Below are 24,465 nucleotides of genomic sequence, written 5' to 3' on the forward strand. Positions count from 1 at the left end.
TATGATCCTATGATCCTTTTCTTAAATAATAATATAATGATAATGGTAATATATTGTTATGATGATGTAATATGGTGTAATATGGTGCTGGGGTGTCTAATGTGCAGTTATGCAGGGTAAACTGGTATTGTCTGGACTCATTCTATCCACCTATTCCCTAAGCTGTGGAGTCTCCAAAAGGCATGTGGTCCTGAGTCAATGGTTGCCTGTGAGTGATGATTATGCTGCTTTTACAGTGGTTAACCACATATTCTGATGCAGTACATATGATGTCAAGGCAGTGATTATAACAGCATTACTTTACCAGCTGCCACACAATGAGGGTGAGGATACTTAGTGACTGGGGAATATGTAGGAGTAGATCAGTGGGAGGAATTTTCCCTTCTACATTCAGAATTACCTCTATATTTTCTCTCGTTAAAAAGAGAAAAGTTAAGATGAATAGTTTCATTCTTCCTTTTTGGCTCCATAGCACACAATCATAATTAAGATAGGACAACCAGGGTCTTTCACTTGAGTGCCAAGTGGAAGTGGCAAGAAAAGGAGAGAGACTAAAAGTTTCTGGCAGGTCAGTCTCAGAATAAGTAGCAGATGGAGGGGAGGGTCTTCCAGAGGGAGGTGCTCTTCCAGGCCAAGTGTAGTCCCAGGCAGAGGGGCAGGTGAGGGCATAGCCTTTTTGATCACTTTCTTTCCTTAAAGAGGGAGCCTTCTGGGTTCACACTTTTCTGGGAAAGGGGATTTACTGTGCTATAACTCATTCCCCCACGGGAGAGAAGATACTTTAATGGTCTTACAGAACATTTCACTCAGGAATAGGAACAATCTGGGCTCTAGGCTTCCAGGCCAGGAAGTGGTTCCCTAAACCATGATTCATCTTTGGAGGAGGGAGATTTTCAGAGCCCAGGTCTTCTGGGGACAGGGACCAGGATGCTCCTAGGAATGAAAAGAGCTTCTCTAGACATATGTATCCTTGCAGAGAAAAGGCTTTTAGAAGCTTCTGAGGACATCTATTCCAAGGAGAGAGGTGGCCAGATGGCTAAGTGGATAGAGCACTGAACTTAAAATTAGGAATATTTGAATTCAAATCCTTTCACTTATTGGCTGTGGAGCTCTGGGCAAGTCACTTTAACTTCTGTCTGCCATAATTTCTGCAACTGTAAAATAAGGTTGGACTTGACTGTCTCTAAGGTCCCTCCCAGCTCTAAATGGGGAGGGCATAATACAATAGCCCCAGGAAAAGCTAAGAATTATGATTCCCACTTCCCCCCCTTCAAATATATTTGCTTCAGAAGCCAGCATTCCTCTTGAAAACTCTGCCATTGGTGCTAAGAGAAAATTTAGATATATACATATATGAAAGCAAGCATATGTCCCTGGGATTATTTTAGTCTTATATGAGTTCACAAGTGACTTCCTCCTTTAATATACTCAAGGATAAAAACCTTCGAGTTTGTATCCATTGTTGGTATGGCTAAGAGACTTGGCCAAAGTTTATTCAGAAAACCATGTTTTTTAAACTTTGTAACCCCTTGGAAACAGATTACAGAAAGTCAAGCATACACATTGGAAGATGAAGTAGCCGAGGTCTTGCAGAAGTTAATCTCTAAGGAAGCCAGAAATAATGAGGAGGAACCTGATTATCCTTCTAGCAGGACAGAGAACTACGGTGAAAACCTCCCAGAGGAAACGGTGAGTGTCTTTAGCAATGTGCACTGTGAAATAGCATTAAGTTTAAAGATTTAAATAGAGTTTTTCTTTTAGAAAATAAATAAAAGCTATTTAAGGAAAGCATGACCAACACAGGAATTAGAGTGATTTTCCCTCTCAAGAAGTATTATTACTACTTCATTACTATCTCTAACACTTAACACAGTACCCGGTAAGCAAAAGGTGTTTAATAAATGCTTGTTGATTTATTGACTGACTGATTTGTCCACCTTCTTACAGTAAATATATCTCAAGCATAAAAATGTAATCGATCTTCAATTTATCTCTCTTTTATGTCATATATTGAATAGGGCCCAATCTTCTCACTTGGCTGTATATCCCACTTCCTGTGCCTGTCCCTTTCTCTCTGGACCCATTCCATCTCTTACAGGACCATTATGTCTTCTCCCTGTGAGACTCCCAACTTTTAGAATCTCCTACAGATGGTAGTCCAGTTGTCTTCTCAGCACATTTTGTTCAGCATCATGCCCCTCTCATTTACTTTTTTAAAGATTTTTATTTAAAGTTTTGAGTTCCAAATTCTATCCCTCCCTCCCTTCCCCACCCCTTCCCTGAGATGGTAAGCAATCAGATATAGGTTATACATGTGCAATTATATAAAACATTTCCAGATTAGTCATTTTATACAAAAAGACTCAAATGAAAGAAAAACTAAAAGAAAAAAAGAGAGAAAGAGAGAAAGGAAGGAAGGAGGAAAGAAAGAAAAAGAAAGAAAGAAGGAAAGAGAGAAAGAAAGCAAGGAAGGAAGAAAGAAAGAAAGGAAGGAAGAAAGAAAGAAAGAAAGAAAGAAAGAAAGAAAGAAAGAAAGAAAGAAAGAAAGAAAGAAAGAAAGAAAGAAAGAAAGAAAGAGGAAATAGCAGACTTCAGCCTGTATTCAAACAAGATCAGTTCTTTCTCTGGAAGTGGATAGTATGCTTTGTTAGTCCTTTGGGATTGTCTTGGATCATTCATTGCATTGCTAAGACTAGCTGAGTCATTCACAATTCGTCATCAAACAATAGTGCTGTTACTGTGTACAATGTTCTCCTGGTTCTGTTCACTTCACATGCATCAATTCATGTGAGTCTTACCAGGTTATTCTGAAATCATTCTCCTTGTCAGTTCTTATAGCACAAGGGGCTAAATAACTTGCCCAGGGTCACATGGCTAGTTTGTGTGTGTGTGTGTGTGTGTGTGTGTGTGTGTGTGTGTGTGTGTGTTAAGTGTCTGAGGCCGGATCCAAACTCAGGTTCTCCTGACTCCAGGGCCAGTGCTCTACTCACTGTACCACCTAGCCACCCCACATTCCTTTAATTTCCAATTCTTACTGACCATTAAAAAGATCTGCTATAAATACTTTTGTACAAATAGGATTTTCTCCCTTTTTTATGTCTTTGAGATATAAACCTAGCAATAGTATTTCTGGATTGAAGAGTATAACCTGTTGGACATAATTCCAAATTGCTCTCCAGAATGGTTGGATCAGTTCACAATGCCACCAACAGTACATTAGTGTCCCAGTTTTCCCACTTCCCCTCCAACATACAACATTTTTGTCATGTTAGCCAACTTGATAGATGTGACACACTACCTGATAACTGTTTTAATTTGCATTTCTCTAATCAATAGTGATTTAGAGAATTTTTTCATATAACTATAGATAGCTTTGATTCCTTTGTATGAAAGTTGCCTGTCTGTGGGGCCATTTTCAATTGAGAAATGGCTCTTTATTCTATAATTTTGACTCAGTTCTCTATATATTTGAGAAATTAAGTCTTTATCAGAGATACTTGTTGCAAAATTTTTCCCACTTTTTTGCTTTCTTTATAATTGTGATTGCATTGGTTTTGTTTGTGCAAAAACTTTTTAATTTTATATAATCAAAATTAATACATTTTATAGTACTCTTATATCATCTTTGGTTCTAAATTCTTTCCTTGTGCATAAATCTGACATAAACTATTCTATGTTCTCTTAATTTGCTTACAGTATCACCCTTTAGGTGTAAGTCATGTATCTATTTTGACCTTATCTTGGTATACAATGTGAGATATTGGTCTATACCTAGTTTTTGTCATACCATTTTCCAGTTTTCTGAGGAGTTTTGTCAAATAATGAGTTTTTGTTCCAAAAGCTTGGATCTTTGGGTTTATCATATACTAGATTACTGTGGCCATTTACTATAATGTAATTTATACCTAATCTATTCCACTGAACCACTACTCTATTTCTTAGCCAGAACCAGATTGTTTTGATAATTACCACTTTATAATGTAGTCTGAGATCTGGTATGGCTAGACCGCCTTCTTTTGCATTTTTTTTCATTGATTCCCTTGATATCCTTGAGCTTTTGTTCTTCCAAATGAATTTTGTTATTATTTTGTCTAGCTCTATAATTGATAGTTTGATTGGTATGGCACTGAATAAATAGATCAATTTATATTATATTGTCATTTTTATTATATTGACTTGGCCTACCCATGAGCAATTAATATTTTTCTAATTGTTTAGATCTGACTTTATTTGTGTGAAAAAGTGTTTATCATTGTATTCATATAGTTCCTGGATTCCTCTATCCTGGCAGGTAGACTCCAAAGTATTTTATATTGTCTACAGTTATTTTAAATGGAATTTCTCTATCTCTTGCTGTTGAATTTTGTTTGTAACATATAGAAATGCTGATGATTTACCTGGGTTTATTTTGTATTTTGCAACTTTGCTAAAATTGTTAACAATTTCAAGTATTTTTTTAGTTGATTCTTTAGGATTTTCCAAGTATAACATATTATCTGCGTAGGATAATAGTTGTGTTTCCTTATTGCCTATTCTAATTCCTTTAATTTCTTCTCTTGTTGCTATAACTAATTAATTTCTTTTTCTTCTCTTGTTGCTATAACTAACATTTCTAGTACAATATTAAACAATAGAGGCGATAATAGGCATCTTTGCTTCACCCTTGATTGTATTGGGCAGGCTTCTAGCTTATCCCCATTACAGCTAATGCTTGCTGATGGTTTTAGATAAATACTACTTATTATTTTAAGGTAAACTCCATTTATTCTTATGCTTTCTAGCATTTTTAATAGGAATGGGTGCTATATTTTGCTAAAGGTTTTTTCTGTATATTCTGAGATAATCATATGATTTCTGTTGTTTTTTGTTACTGATATGGTCAACTATACTGATAGTTTTCCTAATATTGACCAGTCCTGTATTCCTGGTATAAATCCTACTTTGGTCACAGTGTATGCTCTTTGTGATATATTGCCATAGTATCTTTGCTAGTATTTTATTTAAAATTTTGCATCAATTTTCATTAAGGAAATTGATCTATAACTTTCTTTGTTTTGGCTCTTCCTGATTTAGGTATCAGCGCCGTATTGCCTCTCTCCTTTAAAATTCTGCTGTAATTTCTCATTGTGATCAGCTCCCAATGCCTCACCTCTTCTTTTAAGGTCCTTTACTAGTGTGCCTTGATTGTTTCATTTCCTAAGAAATCCTTCAATGCTAGTCTGCCTCTCATGATCACAGCAAGCATATTTATTGAAAAACCCTTTCATCTGTTTATCCTATAACTGTCTTTGATCCTCCCCCAAAACAGTACCATAAGCCTAAATTGTCCCTTCTTTTCCCCTGTAGCTTGCTCCAATCTTTCAAATGGCACCCAAAAACCACTTCCAAGTAAAGCATCCCATATCAGAGAAAGTGATAGCCTTCCTGCACTCTGATCAGTCTGAATGAAGAACTCTCATAACTACTCTCCATGATCTTTCCTTACTCTTATTTCCTTTTGTTTTATTATGAACTTAATAATTGTCAACAAATACAAACATTCAAACATACAAAAAAGAGGATTGTATATAAAGCTATGAACTTCTATTACATTTTGCTTTTTAAAACTATATCTTAGAGAGGCATCCATGGTATAGTGCAGTGGCATAAAATTCAAAAGAAATGGGATGCTGAATCATATATAAGGATCCTTACACGTGCATAGTGATTGAGAAAACTACAAGTTCACATATCTATGCTTTGTTGTATTTTTATTTGTTTTGTTAAATATTTCCCAATTGCATTTTATTCTGGTTCTGGACACACTCTGGAATGTTGTGGGCCACTGCAGTATACTCTGGTGGCGTAACTTGAAAACTGGCCTCTGAGTCAGGAAGCCTTAGGGCTTAAGACCTAGGCACATACTGGTCATGTGAGGCCTGGGCAAATCATTTCCATTCTCAGGACTCCCAGGCCACTCTCTGGTACTTTAAATTGCAGTGCAGATGCCAATCTGTCTCAGTGGGAATTTCCTATTCTTGCTGTAGTTCAGTCATTTCATTCTCTTTGTGACCACATTTGGGGTTTGCTTAGTAGAGATATTGGAATGGTTTGCCATTTCCTTCTCCAGCTCATTTTACAGATGAGGAAACTGAGGCAAACACGGTTAAGTGACTTGCCCCAGGGTCACACAGCTAATGTTTGAGGCCAAATTTGAACTCAGGTCTTCCTGACTTCAGGATTGGAATCATGGCCCAGAGTATATGGATAAAATCACAGAGTCATTTCCCTCCCCCCAATATGTATATATTAATTTTAACAAGGTAATAGCAAAATTGCATTTTTGTCCCTTTCTAAACTTTTTTGGTTTGTTTTCTTGATGTTCGTTTTCTTTAAAAAAAAAAACTTTACTTGCTTTTGACTTATGTACCTTATGTATTATCTTAATCTGTCCATTCTGTCAAGTCTGTTAGACAGACAGAACATGTCTGAGCCAAAGCATTGTGGCTCAGAGAATGGAGCATTGAACCTGGAGTCAGGAAGACCTGCCTCAGATACACATACTAACTGTGTGACTCTGTCCCAGTCCCTTAACCTCCCTATGTCCTCATTCCCCTATTTACAAAATGGGGATAATAATAGCAACTACCTCCCAGGGTTGTTGGGAAGATTACATGAGTTAATATGTAAAAAGCTTCCCAAACCTTAAAGCACCACATAAATATTAGTTATTATTATTATAGTTGTGGTCAAAAGGGAGAAACTTTTCCATTCCACACTCAGGGCCCAAATAAAAAGGAGAATCAAGTTACAATTTCATTCATTCTGACAAAATATATCTGAGGTTTTGTTTTGTTGTTTTGTTTTGTTTTTTAATGAAATTTCCCATTGCCACTGCAGACTCTAAAACCAGTCATTCAAGATGGTCTTACTAATGGAGAAAGCGATGATACAGTACATAAGATGTGGGCCATACCTAATACCTTGGAAAGAAGAAACAAACCTTCTACTGATGACAATTTTGATGACCTCCAGTATTTCCCAAACTTTTATGCACTACTAAAAAGCATTGATTCAGGTAAATATTCTGATATATTACCATATTTGATGAAAATATTGAATCTAATAATGTTCTGTTTTGCTTTCAGCTTTTTGCAGTCACTTCCTATCAAGTAGTTGATATACTGAGGGTTCAGATAGAACACAAGATTTGCCAACATTTAATCTGTCTTACCACATGAATAAGTCAATAAGCATTTATTTAGCTCCTACTAGTTGACAGGTACTGGGCTAGGTGCTGGAGATATAAAGACAAAAATGGAACAGTGCTTGGTCTCATGGACCTTTTAGTCTATTGGGTGAGAAAACATGTATGTCAATAAATATATGCAAAATAAATGAAAAATAAATGCAAGGTAATTTTTTTTTTGCTTTTTGGAGGGCAATTGGGGTTAAGTGACTTGCCCAAGGTCACATGGCTAGTTTTTGTGGATCCGAACCCAGGTCCTCCTGACTCCAGGGCCAGTGCTCTATTCACTGTGCCACCTAGCCACCCTGAAGGTAAATTTTTGAGAGAGACGGCATTAGGCTCTAGGTTATCAGGAAAGACTTCATGTAGAAGAGGATTAATTTTCTCCTGGGTGACTCAGGATCTTACAATTAATCAGCAAATATTTATCATGGGTCTACTATGTCCTAGGGCAGCTGGTGAATCTGACCTCAGACACTTCCTGTGTGACCCTGGGCAAGTCATTTAACCCTATTTGCCTCAGTTTCCTCATCTATAAGATGAGCTGGAGAAGGAAATGGCAAACCACTCCAGCATCCTTGCCAAGAAAACCCCAAATGGGCTCACGAAGAGTTGGGCATGACTGAAAATGACTGAACAACAATACTATGTCATAGGCACTGGGTTTCTCAACTCATTATCAACCTAAGGGATCTTATAGTGTTAGAGAGAATTAAGAGAAAGGAAATTAGGCTAAATATTCTAGAATTCTTTTCTTTTTTTTTTAAGCAATTGGGGTTAAGTAACTTGCTCAAGGATACATGGCCAGTTATTTCTGGGTGTGGTGCTAAGTATCAGAGCCCGGATTCGATCCCAGGTCATCCTGACTCTGGGGCCAGTGCTCTTACTCACTGTACCACTTGGCCGCCCTCTAGAACTATTTTCTATACCTTGTGATTTCTTTATTGCTTTTCTTCCTATGAATAGATAGACTTCATTTATAAATCCCCGATTTTATCTTATTTTATTATCATTTGACTTTATTTTTCTAGAAAGGAAGCATACTCCACCCCCTTTCACTAGCTCAAACCATTTAATTTTAAAAGTTCAGATGAGTTGGGTCATCATCAGTCAAGGTTTCATCATCAACCTGAAATGCACTAATATATTACACACAATAATTAAAGATTATTTATTCTATAGTAAGCTATAATACTTAGAAGTATTTCCTTTCCCCATAGGGATTTACATAAATCAACTCCTAGTTCCTTTTCTTTACCCTTTCACTCTGCCCCCACTGTTAAAACTCATACAACCTCATTTATCCTTCTGTAAATGTTAAAATTCTTCACCTGAATGAATCCTATCCAGACTAGGCACATGGAAGTGATTCTCCCCAACATTCTTTAGCATCCTTACTTTTCCCTATTGAAATATGTAGACTCACTTTTCTGTTTTAAAATGTTTTATCAGTACTTTTTATTTTCATTCCTCTGTCATTTTCAGGTATTTCTCCCCAAACTACCCCTAAGATCTCTTCTTGATAACAAACAGGTGAACAAACCCAGTAGGTTCAGTAACAACTCATTCTGAACATGTGCATGTTAGCTCATTTCTGGAGAATACCCCTTTTCCTCCACCTCCAGGTTGAGGTGTAGGTGATACCATTCAGATTGAGTCAGACTTGCTGCAACATCCAGGACTTTGTTGCCTTTATTGGCCCATTTCTGAGTCATTGTGTACCATTAGGAAGCGGATTCCCAGCTGAAAATTCCAGCCCTGTTTACCTGGTGAGTCACCACTTGCCAGTGAAGGTCATTCCTTCAGCCTCCAAGACTATTTCAATGATATGAAATGTGGCAATGCAGATGTAGCTATAGACAAAATTATGAAGTAGCTTAAGTTTGTCACTCGTAGCCCTTTGCCTTGCTCCCCTGCCATACTCCCTTGCCCTTACCTTCTCTCTTTATTCTCCTTTGTCTATACATTTTACAAGTTTTTAAAATTTAATCTATTTTCAAAGCTTGATTTGATTCAGAGGTAAATGGTGAAACCCAGTAGTTTACTGACTTTCTTATCTTATCTTCAAATGTGATAATATCTGTAAAGCACTTAGCACAGTGTCTGACTCAGAAGATTCTATATAAATGCTTTTTCCTTTCCCCTTCCCCTGCTTCTCAACATGAATGAATAGGTTTTATTCACAAAGCATAATATAAAATATTTTTTCATAATGCTGTATCATATAGCATATTATGCACCTTATACACATTGTCTGTAATTTCTATTATATATATATATATACATGTTTTGGCTCCCCCTACTAGATTTTAAGCACATTATACTGGAATGTAAGCTTCTTGAGATCTGGAACTATTTCTTTTTTTTTTAACTCACACCTTCTGGCACAATATATTATACACAATTGGCAACATTAATTATTAACTAATTAATTAATTGATGTTGTTGAATTAAATTGAACCATGTCCCACTGGGTTCTAATTCCAGCTCTGCTACTTATTACCTGTACATGCGTAACATTGGGCAAATCAATTAACCTTTTTGATCTCAATTGGAAGACCGGCTTTTGGACTAGATGAACCAAGGTTCTTTGTAGAAGTAAAGTATATTATCTTGTCTTATTTACTATTTTGGTCCAAATACAAGCCACCATCCTCCCTTAGAATGCAATCTCTTTGAATAGAAAATAATCTACCCTGAAAAATAACATTATAGGCCACACTCAAATTTTATATAACCCAGTTGGGGGGGAAGAGGCAGAATATGACCAATATACCATATTTTAAAAATTTTCTCCAGCACTAATCATAGAGCATTAGACATAGTGGGCATATAATAAATATGTGTTAAATGAATAAGTGAATAAATGAGAGAATCTTAAATAGTCATCAAATATGAAGGTACATTTTAATTGTTTGTACAATGATTTATGTCCTTTTCCTATAGAGAAAGAGGCTAAAGAGAAAGAAACATTGATTACTATAATGAAGACATTAATTGACTTTGTGAAGATGATGGTTAAATATGGTACAATTTCTCCAGAAGAAGGTGTTTCATACCTTGGTAAGAATACTATTTGTTGTAAGAATAAACGTGAATCTACAAAACTGGATGTGTACCAAACACTGTAATAGAATAATGTAGATTTATATCTAATCCACCATTTTGCCCAGATTATTGGTCAGAACCATAACTAAGACAGATAGGTGGGACTTTGTCCTCGACACAACTATATGGCAGGGGGAAGGTTGGGAAGGACCAATACTTTTTTCCTTTTAGCAAGCCAGAGCCTGTTGGGCCTATACTTCCTGGCTCTCCTCTAGCTCCTGCCCTATCCAGAGGCGGTGGGGGGCAGGCAGACTGGAAAGTGGCTTAGAAGTCAGACTGTGGCCCAGAAGATACTTGGGGAAGAGATTGGGAAGAATGGTTTGCTCCTTCTCCTGGTGCAACTACACTCATGACTCCTTTACTTTGCTTATAAGTTTATTAGCTATATGCCTCTAAGCTACTCACTTAACCTATATTTTTTCTACAAAAGAACATTTACAATGCTTATTGTCGTTTCTATTGATGACCCTGGGATATTTAAGACACTGGATCATCAAGTTTGAAGACAAGAAGATTTGGGAAGGAACAAAATTGCTGTTTTCAAGGGTTTGAAAAGCTGTCATATGAAAGAGGGATTAGACCTGTTCTATTTGACGCCAGGGGGAAGAACTAGACAGACATTGCAGGGAGGCAGATTTTATCTCACTCACTATGAGAAAGAACTTCCTAAGAGTTGTATCTGTCCAAATATAGAAAATGACACATCAAGAGGCAATTATTTCTTCATTGCTGGCAATTTTCAAGCAAAGGCTTCATGACATCTTTTCAGGGATGTTATAGAAAGGATGACTGCTCAGGTACACCTGGATTAGATCAGATGATCTCCTTGTTCCTAAAAGGAAGTTTTCTAGCTTCACAGATTTTCATTTCACATCATCTCCAAGAAGAGGTCCCAGTTAGTCTCGTGTCCTAAGTAATCTCTTCATGGAACCATTGACCCTGAAGTCAGAATACCTTGTTTCAAATCTTGATTTTCATGCTTGCTAGCTAACTGTGTGACCTTGGGCAAGTCACTTACCAAAAAAGTGACCTCAGTTCCCTCAGATGTCAAATGAGAAGGTTAGACTAGATGGTCTTGGAAAATTTTTTTCTAACTCTAAATCTATGATCTTATGATGACCCTTTGGGTAAAGCTTCACCTTTCTACCATATATCACTCCCCAGTCTGATGAACAGGTAGAACCATCCCCTGGAATTATATCTCCAATGCTACATTTTCTTTCTTTCTTTTTTCTTTGGAGGGAGGAAGGCAAGGCAATTGGGGTTAAGTGACTTGCCCAAAGTCACATAGCTATTAAGTGTCAGTTATTTGAAGCCGGATTTGAGCTCAGGTCCTCCTGACTCCAGAGTTCATGCTCTATTCACTGCACCCCCTTGCTGCCCCTATATTTTCTAAGATCAATATCATCATCATCGTAGTTAATTTTTTTTGTTACTGTGTGCCAAGCACTGTGCTTAGAGCTTATTATCTTATTTGATCCTCACAACAACTCTGAGAGTTAGGTGTTATTATTACCCCCCTTTTTTCAGATGAGGAAACAGGCAAATAGAGATTAAATGACTTGGCCAGGGTCACATAGCTAGTAAGTATCTAAGGTCAAATTTGAACTTAGGTCTATTGAGACTCCCAGTCTGGCACTCTAACCACTGCACCACCTGGCTTCCCCCACATTAAGATGACAGGTTCCTCCTACTGTCTACTGTGGAATTTCATTAAATTAACTCAGTCTATTTGGCCACTGAGATCTTCCGAGTCTATACCAGCTATAATTTTTACTACATTTTTCCACTACTCATACAATTCCCTTCAGGTCCCATGTTCAATAACTAATTAGGAATATTGTTTTACATGCACACTGATCAGCAATGTACCTCTACATGGCCAAAGTGGCACACAAATGGTGCCATGTGGGGTGCAAATCACTGCACCTGGGCCTGGCTATCTTCCTTCAGCATCTCAACTAGTAGAGTTTTTCAAAAATTGATGGAAAGGGCACTTAGTCCTTTCTCCATTCTTCAGGTAGCAAGCCCAGGGCCTACCACTAACAACAGCTGGTGGTACAGAGAGTATATTGGGCCTGGAGTCAGGAAGAACCAAGTCTAAATCCAGAGTCATACACTTACTAGCTATGTGATCCTGGGCAAGTCAGTTAACCTCTGTTTGCCTCAATTTCCTCACCTGTGAAAAATGAGGATAATGACAGCACTGATATTACAGGGTTGTTATGGAGATCAAATGAGATGTTTGCAAAAAGTGCTTAGCACAGTGCCTGACGTGGAGTAGGTACTATTTAATCCTTTTTCTTTTTTTTTTTCTTTTTGGAGGGGGAAGGCAGGGCAATTGGGGGTAAGTGACTTGCCTAAGGTCACATGCTAGTTTTTTTTCTGTGTGTTAAATGTCTGAGGTCAGATTTGAACTCAGGCCCTCCTGACTTCAGGGCCAGTGCTCTATTCACTGTGCCACCTAGCCTCCCCAGTACTATTTAATTCTTATTCCCTTCTTCCTCCTCTACCAGTTGAAACTATCCCCCTCACTCTAACTACTCTATGTTCTTTCATTCTTTGCTATAATTGGTTCAATTTAACTCTAATTTATACCCTCTGAGTTGTCCAATAGTTCTTCCTTGTGGCTGAACTGGAAAAATACATTATCCAAGCTACCTTTGAGACATGGTGCTCACTGTTTCAAGACCTTAAAGCAGTTAGATGGCAAAATGGATAGAGATTTGAGTCTGCAGTTAGGAAGACCAGAGTTCAAATCTGACCTCAAACCTTAGTAGTCATGTGACTCTGGGCAAGTCACTTAATTACCATTTGCCTTAGTTTCGTTATCTGTAAAATGGGGATAATAGCCCCTATCTCTCTTGGTTGTAGTGAGGTAGTAATCATAAAGCCCTTAGCACAGTGTCAGGCACAGAGTAAGCACCATATAAATGTTAGTTATTATTATAAGCAGATTGGCAGGGGCAGATGGGCCTGTGGACAGGGTATATACATGGCCTAGAGTTATTAGAGGTCTTGCCACATCATCAAGCCACAGTCTGAATGAAGGTGGGGGAAGATGGCGTACATGCCTGTGGCCCAGCAGACATGGCTGAATCATACGGAGGCTTAGTGGACCCTACCCACAAGTGTACCAGGTCATCAGCATTTTCCAGGAACAGAAAATACCAGCAGCAGCATTAAAAAGACCAAAGGTTTGGTGAATCATGCTGAGTCAGGCAAATGGTTATCTTCTTGGCAGTCCATGAATTTTAACTTCTTAAGCACAAACGGACCCTCTTACTTCCTGCATCTTTAAGACTCTGCCTGGTGATCAGTCTCTCTTCCCTTAACTTTACTCTGCTGAAACCTGGTATGAACCCAACCCTCCTTTCTGGTTCCCAACTGTTCACCTTCCATCTTCAACTCCTTGGCTCCAAGTAGAAATTGCCACTTCCCCTCCCTGATGTATTGCTTTATCACAGGTTATGCCAGACTTGCACCAGGGGAGGATGTAAGATAATCTGTTATGGGAAGAGATACTGGACAGTTTGCATAGCAATGAATGTATAGATATTAGATAGACCACCATATTAACAGATCAGATGCTCCAGGACCACAAAGGACCTATTGGGTGACCAGATTCTAAATGAAATGAGGAGATGGTCTAGTTATTTGGACAAAGAAGAAAAAGGCAAGAATAATATAATTGAGCCTATTATTCTGTGTATCTGTGCTCATATCTGGGTGAACAATAGCAGTTTTAAGTACAAATGAGTATCACTATGAGGCATTATACTCTGATGGTTTGCCTAGCACAATGCTAAAGAATAAGAGGGATGGGGCGGCTGAGTGGCACAGTGAATAGAGCACCGGCTTTGGAGTCAGGAGGACCTAAGTTCAAATCTGACCTCAGACACTTAACACTTACTAGCCATGTGACCTTGGGCAAGTCACTTAACCCCAACTGCCCAGCCTTCCCCCCTCCAAAAAAAAAAGAGGGATGCAAAAGAAGAATAAAACATGGTCTCCTGCTATTTACACCATATAGGTAGGGCTGGATAAGCATCTTCCTGGGGCATTGTCAGAAAAACACCTGAAAAGAATTGGATGGGAGGTTGGACTGAAGATCTCTAAGCTTCTTTTCAACTCTCAAATTACATGGCACTATGAAATATAATCTAATTCAGATTCAACTGCTTCCCCCTACAGTTTTATTAAGTTAAATTGTTTGCTTTTTGAAAGATTTTTAAACTTTTTAAAATCAAAACTTGGAATTTTTAAAGGTGACTTTTTTTTCCAGAAAACTTGGATGCAACAATAGCTCTACAGACCAAGAATAAGCTTGAAAAAAATGCCACTGACAATAAAAACAGATTAATTCCAGGTATTTTTCTTATTATTTCCTTCATGCCCTTAAAAATGACAAATATCATTCAGATTAGTGGAAAAGACTTGTGTTTAATAATGAGCAGCCACTAGATTGTAATTTTGAAAAACTTTGCGTAAGAGGGATAGACTTAAATTTACTGCCTAGGAATGCATGCATCGAGGTGACCTCTAAAATCCCTTGCAATTCCAAGCTTCTATGATCCTATTATTACAGCATTTATTGCACAATTATCACTGTATGACCTATTCCCAAGTGGTGTTAGTGGTGGTTGTGAATTTTTTTTTCAATCTCCTAGAAAGAATATGCTTGTATTTTTATCTACTTTTAATAGGTTGAGCTGATGTCGGACAACAGTGAATGACCTCTTTTAGTCTGCCAATTTCCCCCATCAATTCCTTATGTAAAAAGTATTAAGGAATGAGGAGATAGGGTTCAAAGGAATAAAAGTCTGCTAAAAGTTCAAGAACATGAAGGTCTGATTCTCTAGGACTATTCAGTTTGGAATGAATGACTTTGTCTATACAATAGTTATACTGTTTTTTTAATTAATTAAAAAACATCCAAACTGGACAGTTTTAGCTCCCCAAAATTCACGATGGGCCTGATTTGCCCAGTTTTTGTTCCCTATATTAATTAACTGAATAGAAAATTGCCAGATTTCCACTTCATAGTATCTCACATAATAACGAACAGCTACCATTTAAGTAGTTAACAAGAGGTCTTGAATTGTCGATTTAACAGTAGATACTTGTTTCTGGTTCCTTCAGATAAGAGTCATGAAGAAGCTGACAGTACAAAGGAGGAAGCTGCTAAAATGGAAAAGGAATATGGAACCCAAAAAGATTCCACAAAAGATGGGTCTAGCTCAGAAAAAAACAAGGAGGAACCAAAAGGTATAGAATCCTCAGCCTTGGCTTATGATGAGATTGAGGTATCTATTCCCCCACACCAGAGAAAGGTTTGACAATTAGTACATTGCCAAAACTTGTATACAAAGGTAATATGATTACCTGTAAGTAGACATGCTTTTAAAATGGCATTTCCATTGTTGGCTATTGATTGTTCTATGCTGTTCATATTGTCCAATGGCCATTCCCATACTCCAGTCTAGGACCAATTGCCCATGCTTTCAAGTCATTATCATGACTTAAATTTATGTGATGTCTTAAAATTTACAAAATACTTTCCTCACAACAACCTTGTGAGGAAGATAAAGCAAATATAATTATACCCATTTTATAAATGAGAAGAATGACATTTAGGAAAGTTATGGGACTTGCCCCAAAATCACACAACTGGGGGCACAGGTATTAAACACCATTCTGGTGCTAAATCTACTGGTTTTTTTTATTATTGTAGCATACATAGTCTTCAACTTGTACTTAGTAATAAATATTGCTTTAACAAAAACCTATGCAAACCTCTGAAAAAAAATCAAGTGAGAGAAACTACTCTTAGAATCTACCCTGGATATTATGACAACCTTTGATATGTGTGTATAAATACACATATGTACGCACATATGCGAGGTACACATGTGTATGTATGTGCACACATATATGCATGGGTATGTGTGCACAAATATATGCGTGTACCTTTAACTCAGTGACAACATTTTTAATTTTTTTTTGGATACATTTTGTTTTGGCACAGCAAATACTTCTCAACAAACGCCCAAACAACCCCTTCCTAAAAAAAAAAATGTGTCAGGATTAGGGGGTGGGGAGGGGAGAGGGGACACAGCTGTTTCATCCTGATCATTGTGTAAAGAATGTGTCTGAGGCTCTTAATCTCCTGCAGACCCCTAGGGGTTCAGATAGAAGGTCAACAATGGAGAGGATGAGGGAATGGGGTTTCTCACCACAGAAATTTGAAGTAGAAGGGGAAAGGATTAGACCCTCCAGTCCCTGTCCCTATCCTCCCACCCCACCCCCACCCCCAGGTCTATGTCAACAGCCAAAGCAGCCCTTGTGTTGGGAGAGGGGAGGCAGCCTTAGCAGAGGAGGCTGGAACAAGAGGGGGAAGGGAACAATCATAATTGCATTTGTATTTAGACTGTTTCTTCTGCTGCCCCACCCCATCCTGCCCCACTTCGAAACCCCTTTCACTAGCTGCCTTTTTTCCCACTGTAATATTCAACCAGCTCAGCTCCAGCCTTACCCAGGCTCTAACCCTTCTTCCTGTCCGCTGTAACATCTGGACCCCTCCTCTCCTGTGAAAAAACAATTTTCTTTTAAATATTCCCCTTGATCCTAGATCTGTTCCTCTCACATTCCTTTCATTTTCACCCAAACCTAGCTTCCTCATGAAGACACATGTCTTGGCACTGTCTCCAGGGCTGACTTCTCCTCTCACATCCTCTAGCACAGAGGGTCAGGAAGAAGGATTAACACGACCTTCCCTTCTGCCACTTTCCCCTCCCAGATCATATAAACCCAAGGAGGAGTAACCATTCCTTGTTTAAAGAACCTAATCAAGATCCTTATTGCAGTCAGATTTGGGCGTCCAGCTTGCTTTCCCTTCTCTCTCATAAATTAATTAACTGTCATTTTCTGTACTCTAATCCTTGCTTTCTTCAAAAAACAAAAAAACAAACCCTGGCATCCCCAGTTCCAATTTCTAATCCTTCTCCATTCCTGTGACTTTTGACTCCAATCTACAAAGGAGTAGTCCTATGGTCATAACTTAATTGCATCCCCTCTCCCTTACAGTCAACTACATTTACTCCTGGTACCCTAATTTCTACTTTACGATCTGCCTTTAATTTCGACACTGTGGTCCAAATGCTGGTGCTGTATTAGACCAGAATTTTTGTATTCCTCAATGTTGCACTTATTGGCATCTTGGTGGTAATTGCATATATTGTTATTTTGGTTCTGCCTTCTTCCCTCTACATACCTACATGTTCATACCTGCGTCTTCTTGTGTTTTTCTTAATTCTTTATATTTGTTCAGGGGATAAAGTGCTAGCCTTGGAATCAGGATGTTGATGTTTTGTTGTTTCGGTCATGTCCAACTCTTCATGACCCCATTTGTGGTTTTCTTGGCAAAGACACTGGAATAGTTTGCCATTTCCTTCTCCAGCTCGTTTTACAGATGAAAAAAACTTAAGCAAACAGGAGGGTTAAGTGACTTGGTGTCACACAGCTAGTCAGTGTCTTGAATTTAGGTCTTCCTGACTCTAGGCCCAGAGTTCTATATACTGTGCTACCTAGCTGCCCATGCCTCAGGTAATTAATAGCTCTGTGACCTTAGGAAAATCATTAAACCTTTCATCCTCTGTTTTGTTACCTTTAAAATAAAGAAATTGTACTCAATGGCCTCTAAGGGTCCTTTCAGCTCTGTGATCTGTGATCATTCCTCATGACACAATAATATTCCATTATATTCATATATGATATAAACTAGCTATTCTCTAGTCATTGGTACTTAACTTTGTTTCCAGTTTTTTTTTTAATCAAATAATTCTATGGTGAACATTTTTCAAAAATATGAGTTTTCTTCTTTATGAGTCACTGCCTTGGGGCAATCCCAAAGAATAGTCCCAGAAGTAGGTAATTAGTTGGTAAAGTGGATAGAGTACTGGACAATTCATTTAACCTCTCAGCCTCAGTTTCCTCAATTTTGAAAATATCCTATTCATTTTTAGCAAAAGGTTAGGGTTTTTCTTTGAAAAGGGAGGTTTAAATTGCATTATTGATTACCACTTATTCAAGAGTTGATTACTCAGGGATTGAAGATCAGCTTGTTTCTTTAACTTCTCATGAGAAGCCCCATTAGAAGTAGAAGAGAAGAGAAAAAGAGTGAAACTCTTTCCATGGAATTTTATTGTTATCAAATCTGGTGAAACATTTCATAGATGATAAAGGTGTTGGATAAAATGAGAAGGGTTTTTTTTAATCTTTAATATATACATGTATGTATGTGTGTGTATATATATATATATATGTATATATAATTTTAAGATATTTGTGCTATCTCTGCCCCCACCCCACTGCCATATAATGCAACAGATGGTTGTAATTAACCAGTCAGAATTGGAATCACAGATTAACATTTACTGAATGGATAGGATTACATTCCACAAGACAAAGTCACTAAGAAATATGTTCCTATATTTATGATTAGTTCATTTACTTTTATGTGAAAAAACTGATCTGTTTTTTTCTAGTCCAAATGATCTGTAAATGCAGCTTTCATTACTGGAAAGGACAGTGGAAACTTCCATTCTGGTCAAGGCCAAAGTTGTCTAGACTTCCTGTCTCTTTTATTCAACAAATGCTTATGAGGTTTTGATGGTTTATGCAGCAATGTGATGGGGAGTGGGAGGGAAAGATATAGATCTGGCTTAAGGTCTAGGTTAAAAGGAGTCAAACTAGAGAAGGATTCTTTTTTTTTTTTTTGGTAAGCAATTGGGGTTAAGTAACTTGCTCAAGGTTACCCGGCCAGGTGTTTCTGGGTGGGTGCTAAGTGTCTGAGCCCAGGATTCTATCTCCAGGTCATCCCAACACTGGAGCCGGTGCTCTTACCTGTGCTACCTGGCCGCCCCTAGAGAAGGATTCTTAAGTAATATGAAAACAACTATGGCAAAAACTGGATATGTAAGTGCTTATCACTACATTCTCCTCAGAGCAGAAGGTGTAGGATAGGCTTGTGAAGAGCATCATCAGTCATTGGAAGAAGTAATAGAATGAGATTACATCTCACAGTAAAGATTAAGACAATGGCCTAGTAAAAAACCACTCAGGATTGAATGCATGCAAGAGAAATAGGGGCTCAGAGAGAGAGCAGAAGGAAAAACACCACCAGCAAGGAGATTGTTACAATAGAATACAGGTAGAAGATGTCCATCCCCAATCCTTTTCATGACTGAGAGGCTAAGGCATGAGCCCTCCAATCTCCCAGAGAGCTATGGTATCTCAATGGAGAGTCAGTTTTTCTGCTTTGTCATTCACCAACCTGCACTAGCTTATTCAAGTCTGGGACAGATTTGCAATTGCCTCCAGTCCTCCCGGGGAAGGGGAAGAGTAGAGGTGCAGTATGGGATAGGGAAGAGAGTTAGGCTCATAATCTCTTATTTTAAGATATAAGTATATTGATTGCTGTAAGACATTTGACATGAATTTGCTGCCCAACTTTGTATTTTATTCAATTCATTAACTAAATAGGACAGTAGGATGGGCTGAGGCTGCCCATCCATCTTGTGAGCAACCCTATCATCTTACCCCAATGAGTTAATGATCATTTTTCAGCGTATGTGATTTTGTCATAAAGAAAATGTATTTGTTATGATTACATGAAAAAAATCTTCATTATATAGTATACTCTATGGTAAGTATCTTCTCAAAATGCTTGTCATTAATAGTACTGTATGTATTGAATAAGATTCAATTTGCTGTATATAAATCCATATTTTATCTGTGATTAAATATTTTGTTAAAAACTTAATATTGAATATCAATACAAACAACTCACCTAGTTTAGTAACTATTTATGTTTAGGTTAATTGATTTCAATGAATAAGTATAACTGTTACAGTCATTCCCTTCAAGTCTTCGTTTTTCCTAGAATTAGCTCCCATTTTCTAGTTCTTTTTTTTTTAACTTTGCATTAATTTCATAAAGATCTTTCCAGGTTTCTTTGTATTTCCCATTAGTTTCATGATTTCTGTAAGTGAGTCTTACTCTGTCTCATTTTGGAAGCTATATCACACTTATCCATTCATTTAAGTATAGAGATTTTTGCCATCCGTGCTCACAGGATAGAACAAAGCAATTTTCCTGGGTCAGAAGGAACACACTGGGGTCAGAACAAATCTGTACAACAAATTAACAGGGGCAGCTAGGTGGCTGTAATGGGAATGCAAATTTGGAAGATCTTCCCTGCCCCTAGGCTAAAGTGCACCTGAAGCCTGGGGAGGGAGGCTTGTTTTTCAGTAGATACTTCTTGATTGGCCAGTGAGTCAATAAGGTTGTTACATTCTCTGAGCCAGGAGAAGGCTATATAAGCCCTGATGTGTAGCTTTGTTTTGGGGCTTACTTTGAGAAGTGTTCTGTGATTTGATCTGATTCTGAAAAGCCGTTGTCCAGAGCCCCCCCGGCTTTGAAAAACCCAGATGTTGACTGGGTATGGATGTAATGGTTGGACAGTTTGGAAATCTGTCTGCTTGATCTGTTTCTGTCCTGATAATTCTGCCTGTATGCTTTGAAGTTCAGGGTGTATCAGTAATGCCATATTCACAATGCCTATGGAGATTACAGATATGCTGATATAATTATCCATCACAAAATACCTCATGCTTGCCATATGGGGGAATAAACTAGAAAATTTATTAAGATACCAAAAGACTGAGTCCCAAAACCAGAAAGTGAAAGCCATCAGAGTAGTTATGACATTGGCACAGGTAGATAAAGTAGAAAGCACCCACATTTTCAAGCCTTTAAAACAGAACAGGCTACCTCAGGCAAAGGTCCTCCTCTCCCCACTCACAGCAACCACCCAGCGTCCAGGAAGCGCGCTCCCAGCAGCTCTGGCCCCTGGCAGTCCTCAGCAGGAGTCCTTAGCAGAAATTCTGGCTAACTCAAAAAGGGCTTCGTGCTGCCACTGCCTCTGCTGCCGCTGCCACCGTCGCCACCACCGCCAGCCACCGCAGGAACTCTAGTTTGGCTTCCACTTCCTCTTGCTCCGCCCCTTCCTGCTACGTCAGCAAGTCCAGTGGGGCATGGAAGATCTTTAAATCCCATAACCCTTACAGTGGCACAGTGAATAGAGCACCAGCCCTGTAGTCAGGAGGACCTAAGTTCAAATCTGACCTCAGACACTTAACATTTACTAGCTGTGTGACCTTGGGCAAGTCACTTAACCCTAACTGCCCTGTCCTCCCCCTCCAAGAAGCAAATTAATTAATTAAATTTTTAAAAAACAAATTAACAATTCTGATGTTGAAAGCCCACATAGCTACCCAGCCAAGATGATACAGGATTGATTCTCTGGCATGCTTCCCTTCTGTTTCAGCTAGTTTTAAGGCCACATACAATCTTAACTATATTAGAAAAGGGGGGAGGGAGAAGGAGAATAGAGACTCAGCATGATGGAGTGACTCTTCAGTCTTTGTCATCTCTCATGTCCAATCTGTTGCCAAGTCCTGTCAATTTTACCTTCATAACATCTCTCTAAAACACCCTCTTCTCTCCTCTTATACTACCACCACCTTGGTGCAGGCCCATGTCACCTCACCCCTTTTAGTAGCAATAAACTACTGGTTGACCTACCTGACTCAAGTCTCTCCCCATTCCAGTCCATCTTTCACTCAGTTTTTAGATTATTCTTAGTCTAATTTGTCAAATTAATCCTAAAGTAAAGATCTGACCATATCACCACCACCACCAACTTCCATTCAATAAATTCCAATCGGTTTCTAACACCTCCTAGATCAAATCTGAAATCCTGTTTGGAGTTTAAAGTTCTTCACAAACTCTCCTACCTTTCCAGTCTTCCTACAATTCACTCCCTTTCCTGTATTTTGTGAGCTTGCACAAAACACTGTCTCCAGACTCTGGGCATTTTCCCTGGCTCAGTTTCCTCATACAAATGAGGATAATAATAGCGCCTCCCTCCCAGAATTGTTGTGAGGATAAAATGAGATCATATTTGTAAAGTGCTTTTCAGACCTTAAAATACCATATAAATACTGTGTATTATTATTACTGCCTGTCCCCCGTGTCTAGAATACTCCACCTCCTCACCTCTGCCTGCTGGCTTCCCTTCAAGTCCCAGATAAAATCCCACCTTCTACAGAAAGCCTTTCCTAATTCCCCTTACTACTAGAACTATCCCTCTATTGATTTTTCTGTACATATAATTCTAGGATTTTTTTTCCAAAATAGATAGAATCACCATAATCTTATTTCCCTGAAAAACTTGTTTAGCATGCCTTCATTTCAAATTTTCATTCAAATTTTGAAGTTGTAATAAAAGCCTAGCTATTCATTCCCAATGTATCATTTAACTGCCTTTACTTGTTGGACTCCAGAAATTCAGAATTTTCATTAATATTCCAAGGCCGGAGCTAAGGTTTATTTTGGTTTAAAGAAGCCCTTTTACTCCTCGCCCCCAAGTAGTGAGAGTTAATATTATAAACACAGTGTGGGATCAGTGTTTAAAATATTTCGGAGAACAAACTGTTTTCCAGCACCCTCAGGGATTTAGAAACATCATTTACATACAAACAACCTAAATGCTAATGACGAATGACTCATCTCTTCACTAAACAGACTCTCTGAGGACCTTCACTGGGCAAGCTTGAATTGGCCTAGTTTCTGGAATCATAGAATGTTTGGGCTGGAAAGTGGGCTTCGAGGTACATTTAGTTCAACTTGCTCATTTCCCCTGGTAGGATGTCCTGTTGGGGAGGGGCTGGTTTTTGCTTGCCTTTTGTATCCCAGGTGCTTTGATTGTAGCAGAGGCTTAATAAAATGTCAGTTGAATTGAACTCATTTGATAGATTGAGGAAACTGATCTCCAGAGATACAAATTGACTTTGCCGAGGTCACACAGCAAGTTTTCATTGTATTTTGTTTGAACTTCATAGTAATCACATTCTGCTTTATATTATCGTGATTTTTAAAAATCTCTCCCCTCCTCCCACCATCCTATTATACTGTAATAAGAACAACTAGCATTTATATAGCGAGTTCTCAAGTCACTTGACAAATACTATCCCATTTGATCCTCAAAATAATACTGGATGGTAGGCGCTGTTATTATCCCCATTTTTACAGTTGAGGAAACTGAAGCAGGCAGGTAAAATGACTTGCCCAGGGTCACACGACTTCTAAGTGTCTGAGCTGTGAACTGAGGTTTTCCTGACTCCAGGTTCAATCTTCTATTCATTGTGCCATCAAGGTGACTGTAAGCTATTTAATGGCAAAGATTCTTAAAAAAATCTTTGTGGCAGGGCAGCTAGGAGGCATAGTGAATATAGCACCAGCCCTGGAGTCAGGAGGACTTGAGGTCAAATCTGGCCTTGGACACTTAACACAAAAACTAGCCTTGTGACCTTGGGCAAGTCACTTAATCCCAGTTTCCCTGCCTTTCCCCTCCAAAAAGAAAAAAAAAAGCTAATATTTACATGATGCTTACTATATGCCAGGCACTGTGCTAAATGCCTTGTAATTATTATTTCATTTGATCCTCACAACAATCCTAGGAGGTAGATGCTTTTATTATCCCCATTTTACAGATGAGGAAACTTAAGGCTAAGAGAGATTAGGTGTTTTACTCAGGGTCACCCAGCTCATAAGTGTCTGAGGTCAGATTTGAGCTTGGTCTTCCTTCTTCCCAGCACAGCACTGGATCCCCTGCAGCACCCAACAGCTGGTAACTGAGAGGCACCAAGCACAGAACTAGAAAACGTACTAGATTCAGAATCAAGAGACATGCACATGGCAATGTCTTTTTTCTTTTTTTTTTATTTTGTATTAAGTTTTAGTATTTCAGTTTGTTTCTTTTTTTATTTTGTATTTAAGTTTAAAATTTTTTAAATTTCCCCCAAAAATGAACAGAATCAAGAGGCTTGTATGTAAATTTCTGCTAAGGCAGCTTACTTATTAACTGGGCAAATCATTTAACCTCTCTAAAACTGTGTCCTCACTTATAAAAGGGATATAATGGCATCTATTGAGTTGAATTGAGTCAGGTGTCCCGACACTTAGTCTAGCCCCATACTAGTTACTGTGTATACTTAAAAGTAACC

The 24,465-nt window shown here is 38.3% G+C and overlaps 1 protein-coding gene across 2 annotated transcripts in view; it reads left to right on the plus strand.

The window, feature by feature from the left end:
- The window catches only part of SCG3 (secretogranin III), a 46,918-nt gene that overhangs the window by 11,239 nt on the left and 11,214 nt on the right, over nt 1-24,465 (plus strand). For both annotated transcript variants that reach the window (XM_069098055.1, XM_069098056.1), the window contains 5 exons: nt 1,540-1,689; nt 6,880-7,057; nt 10,175-10,291; nt 14,622-14,705; nt 15,479-15,604. In XM_069098055.1, the coding sequence (XP_068954156.1) occupies nt 1,540-1,689; nt 6,880-7,057; nt 10,175-10,291; nt 14,622-14,705; nt 15,479-15,604 (655 nt within the window). The remainder of the gene's footprint in view (nt 1-1,539; nt 1,690-6,879; nt 7,058-10,174; nt 10,292-14,621; nt 14,706-15,478; nt 15,605-24,465) is intronic.

Source organism: Petaurus breviceps, unplaced genomic scaffold (genome assembly GCF_028583685.1).
Source record: "Petaurus breviceps papuanus isolate PSGF00001 unplaced genomic scaffold, PetGlider_PUasm1.0 37, whole genome shotgun sequence".
Taxonomy (NCBI): Eukaryota; Metazoa; Chordata; class Mammalia; order Diprotodontia; family Petauridae; genus Petaurus; species Petaurus breviceps.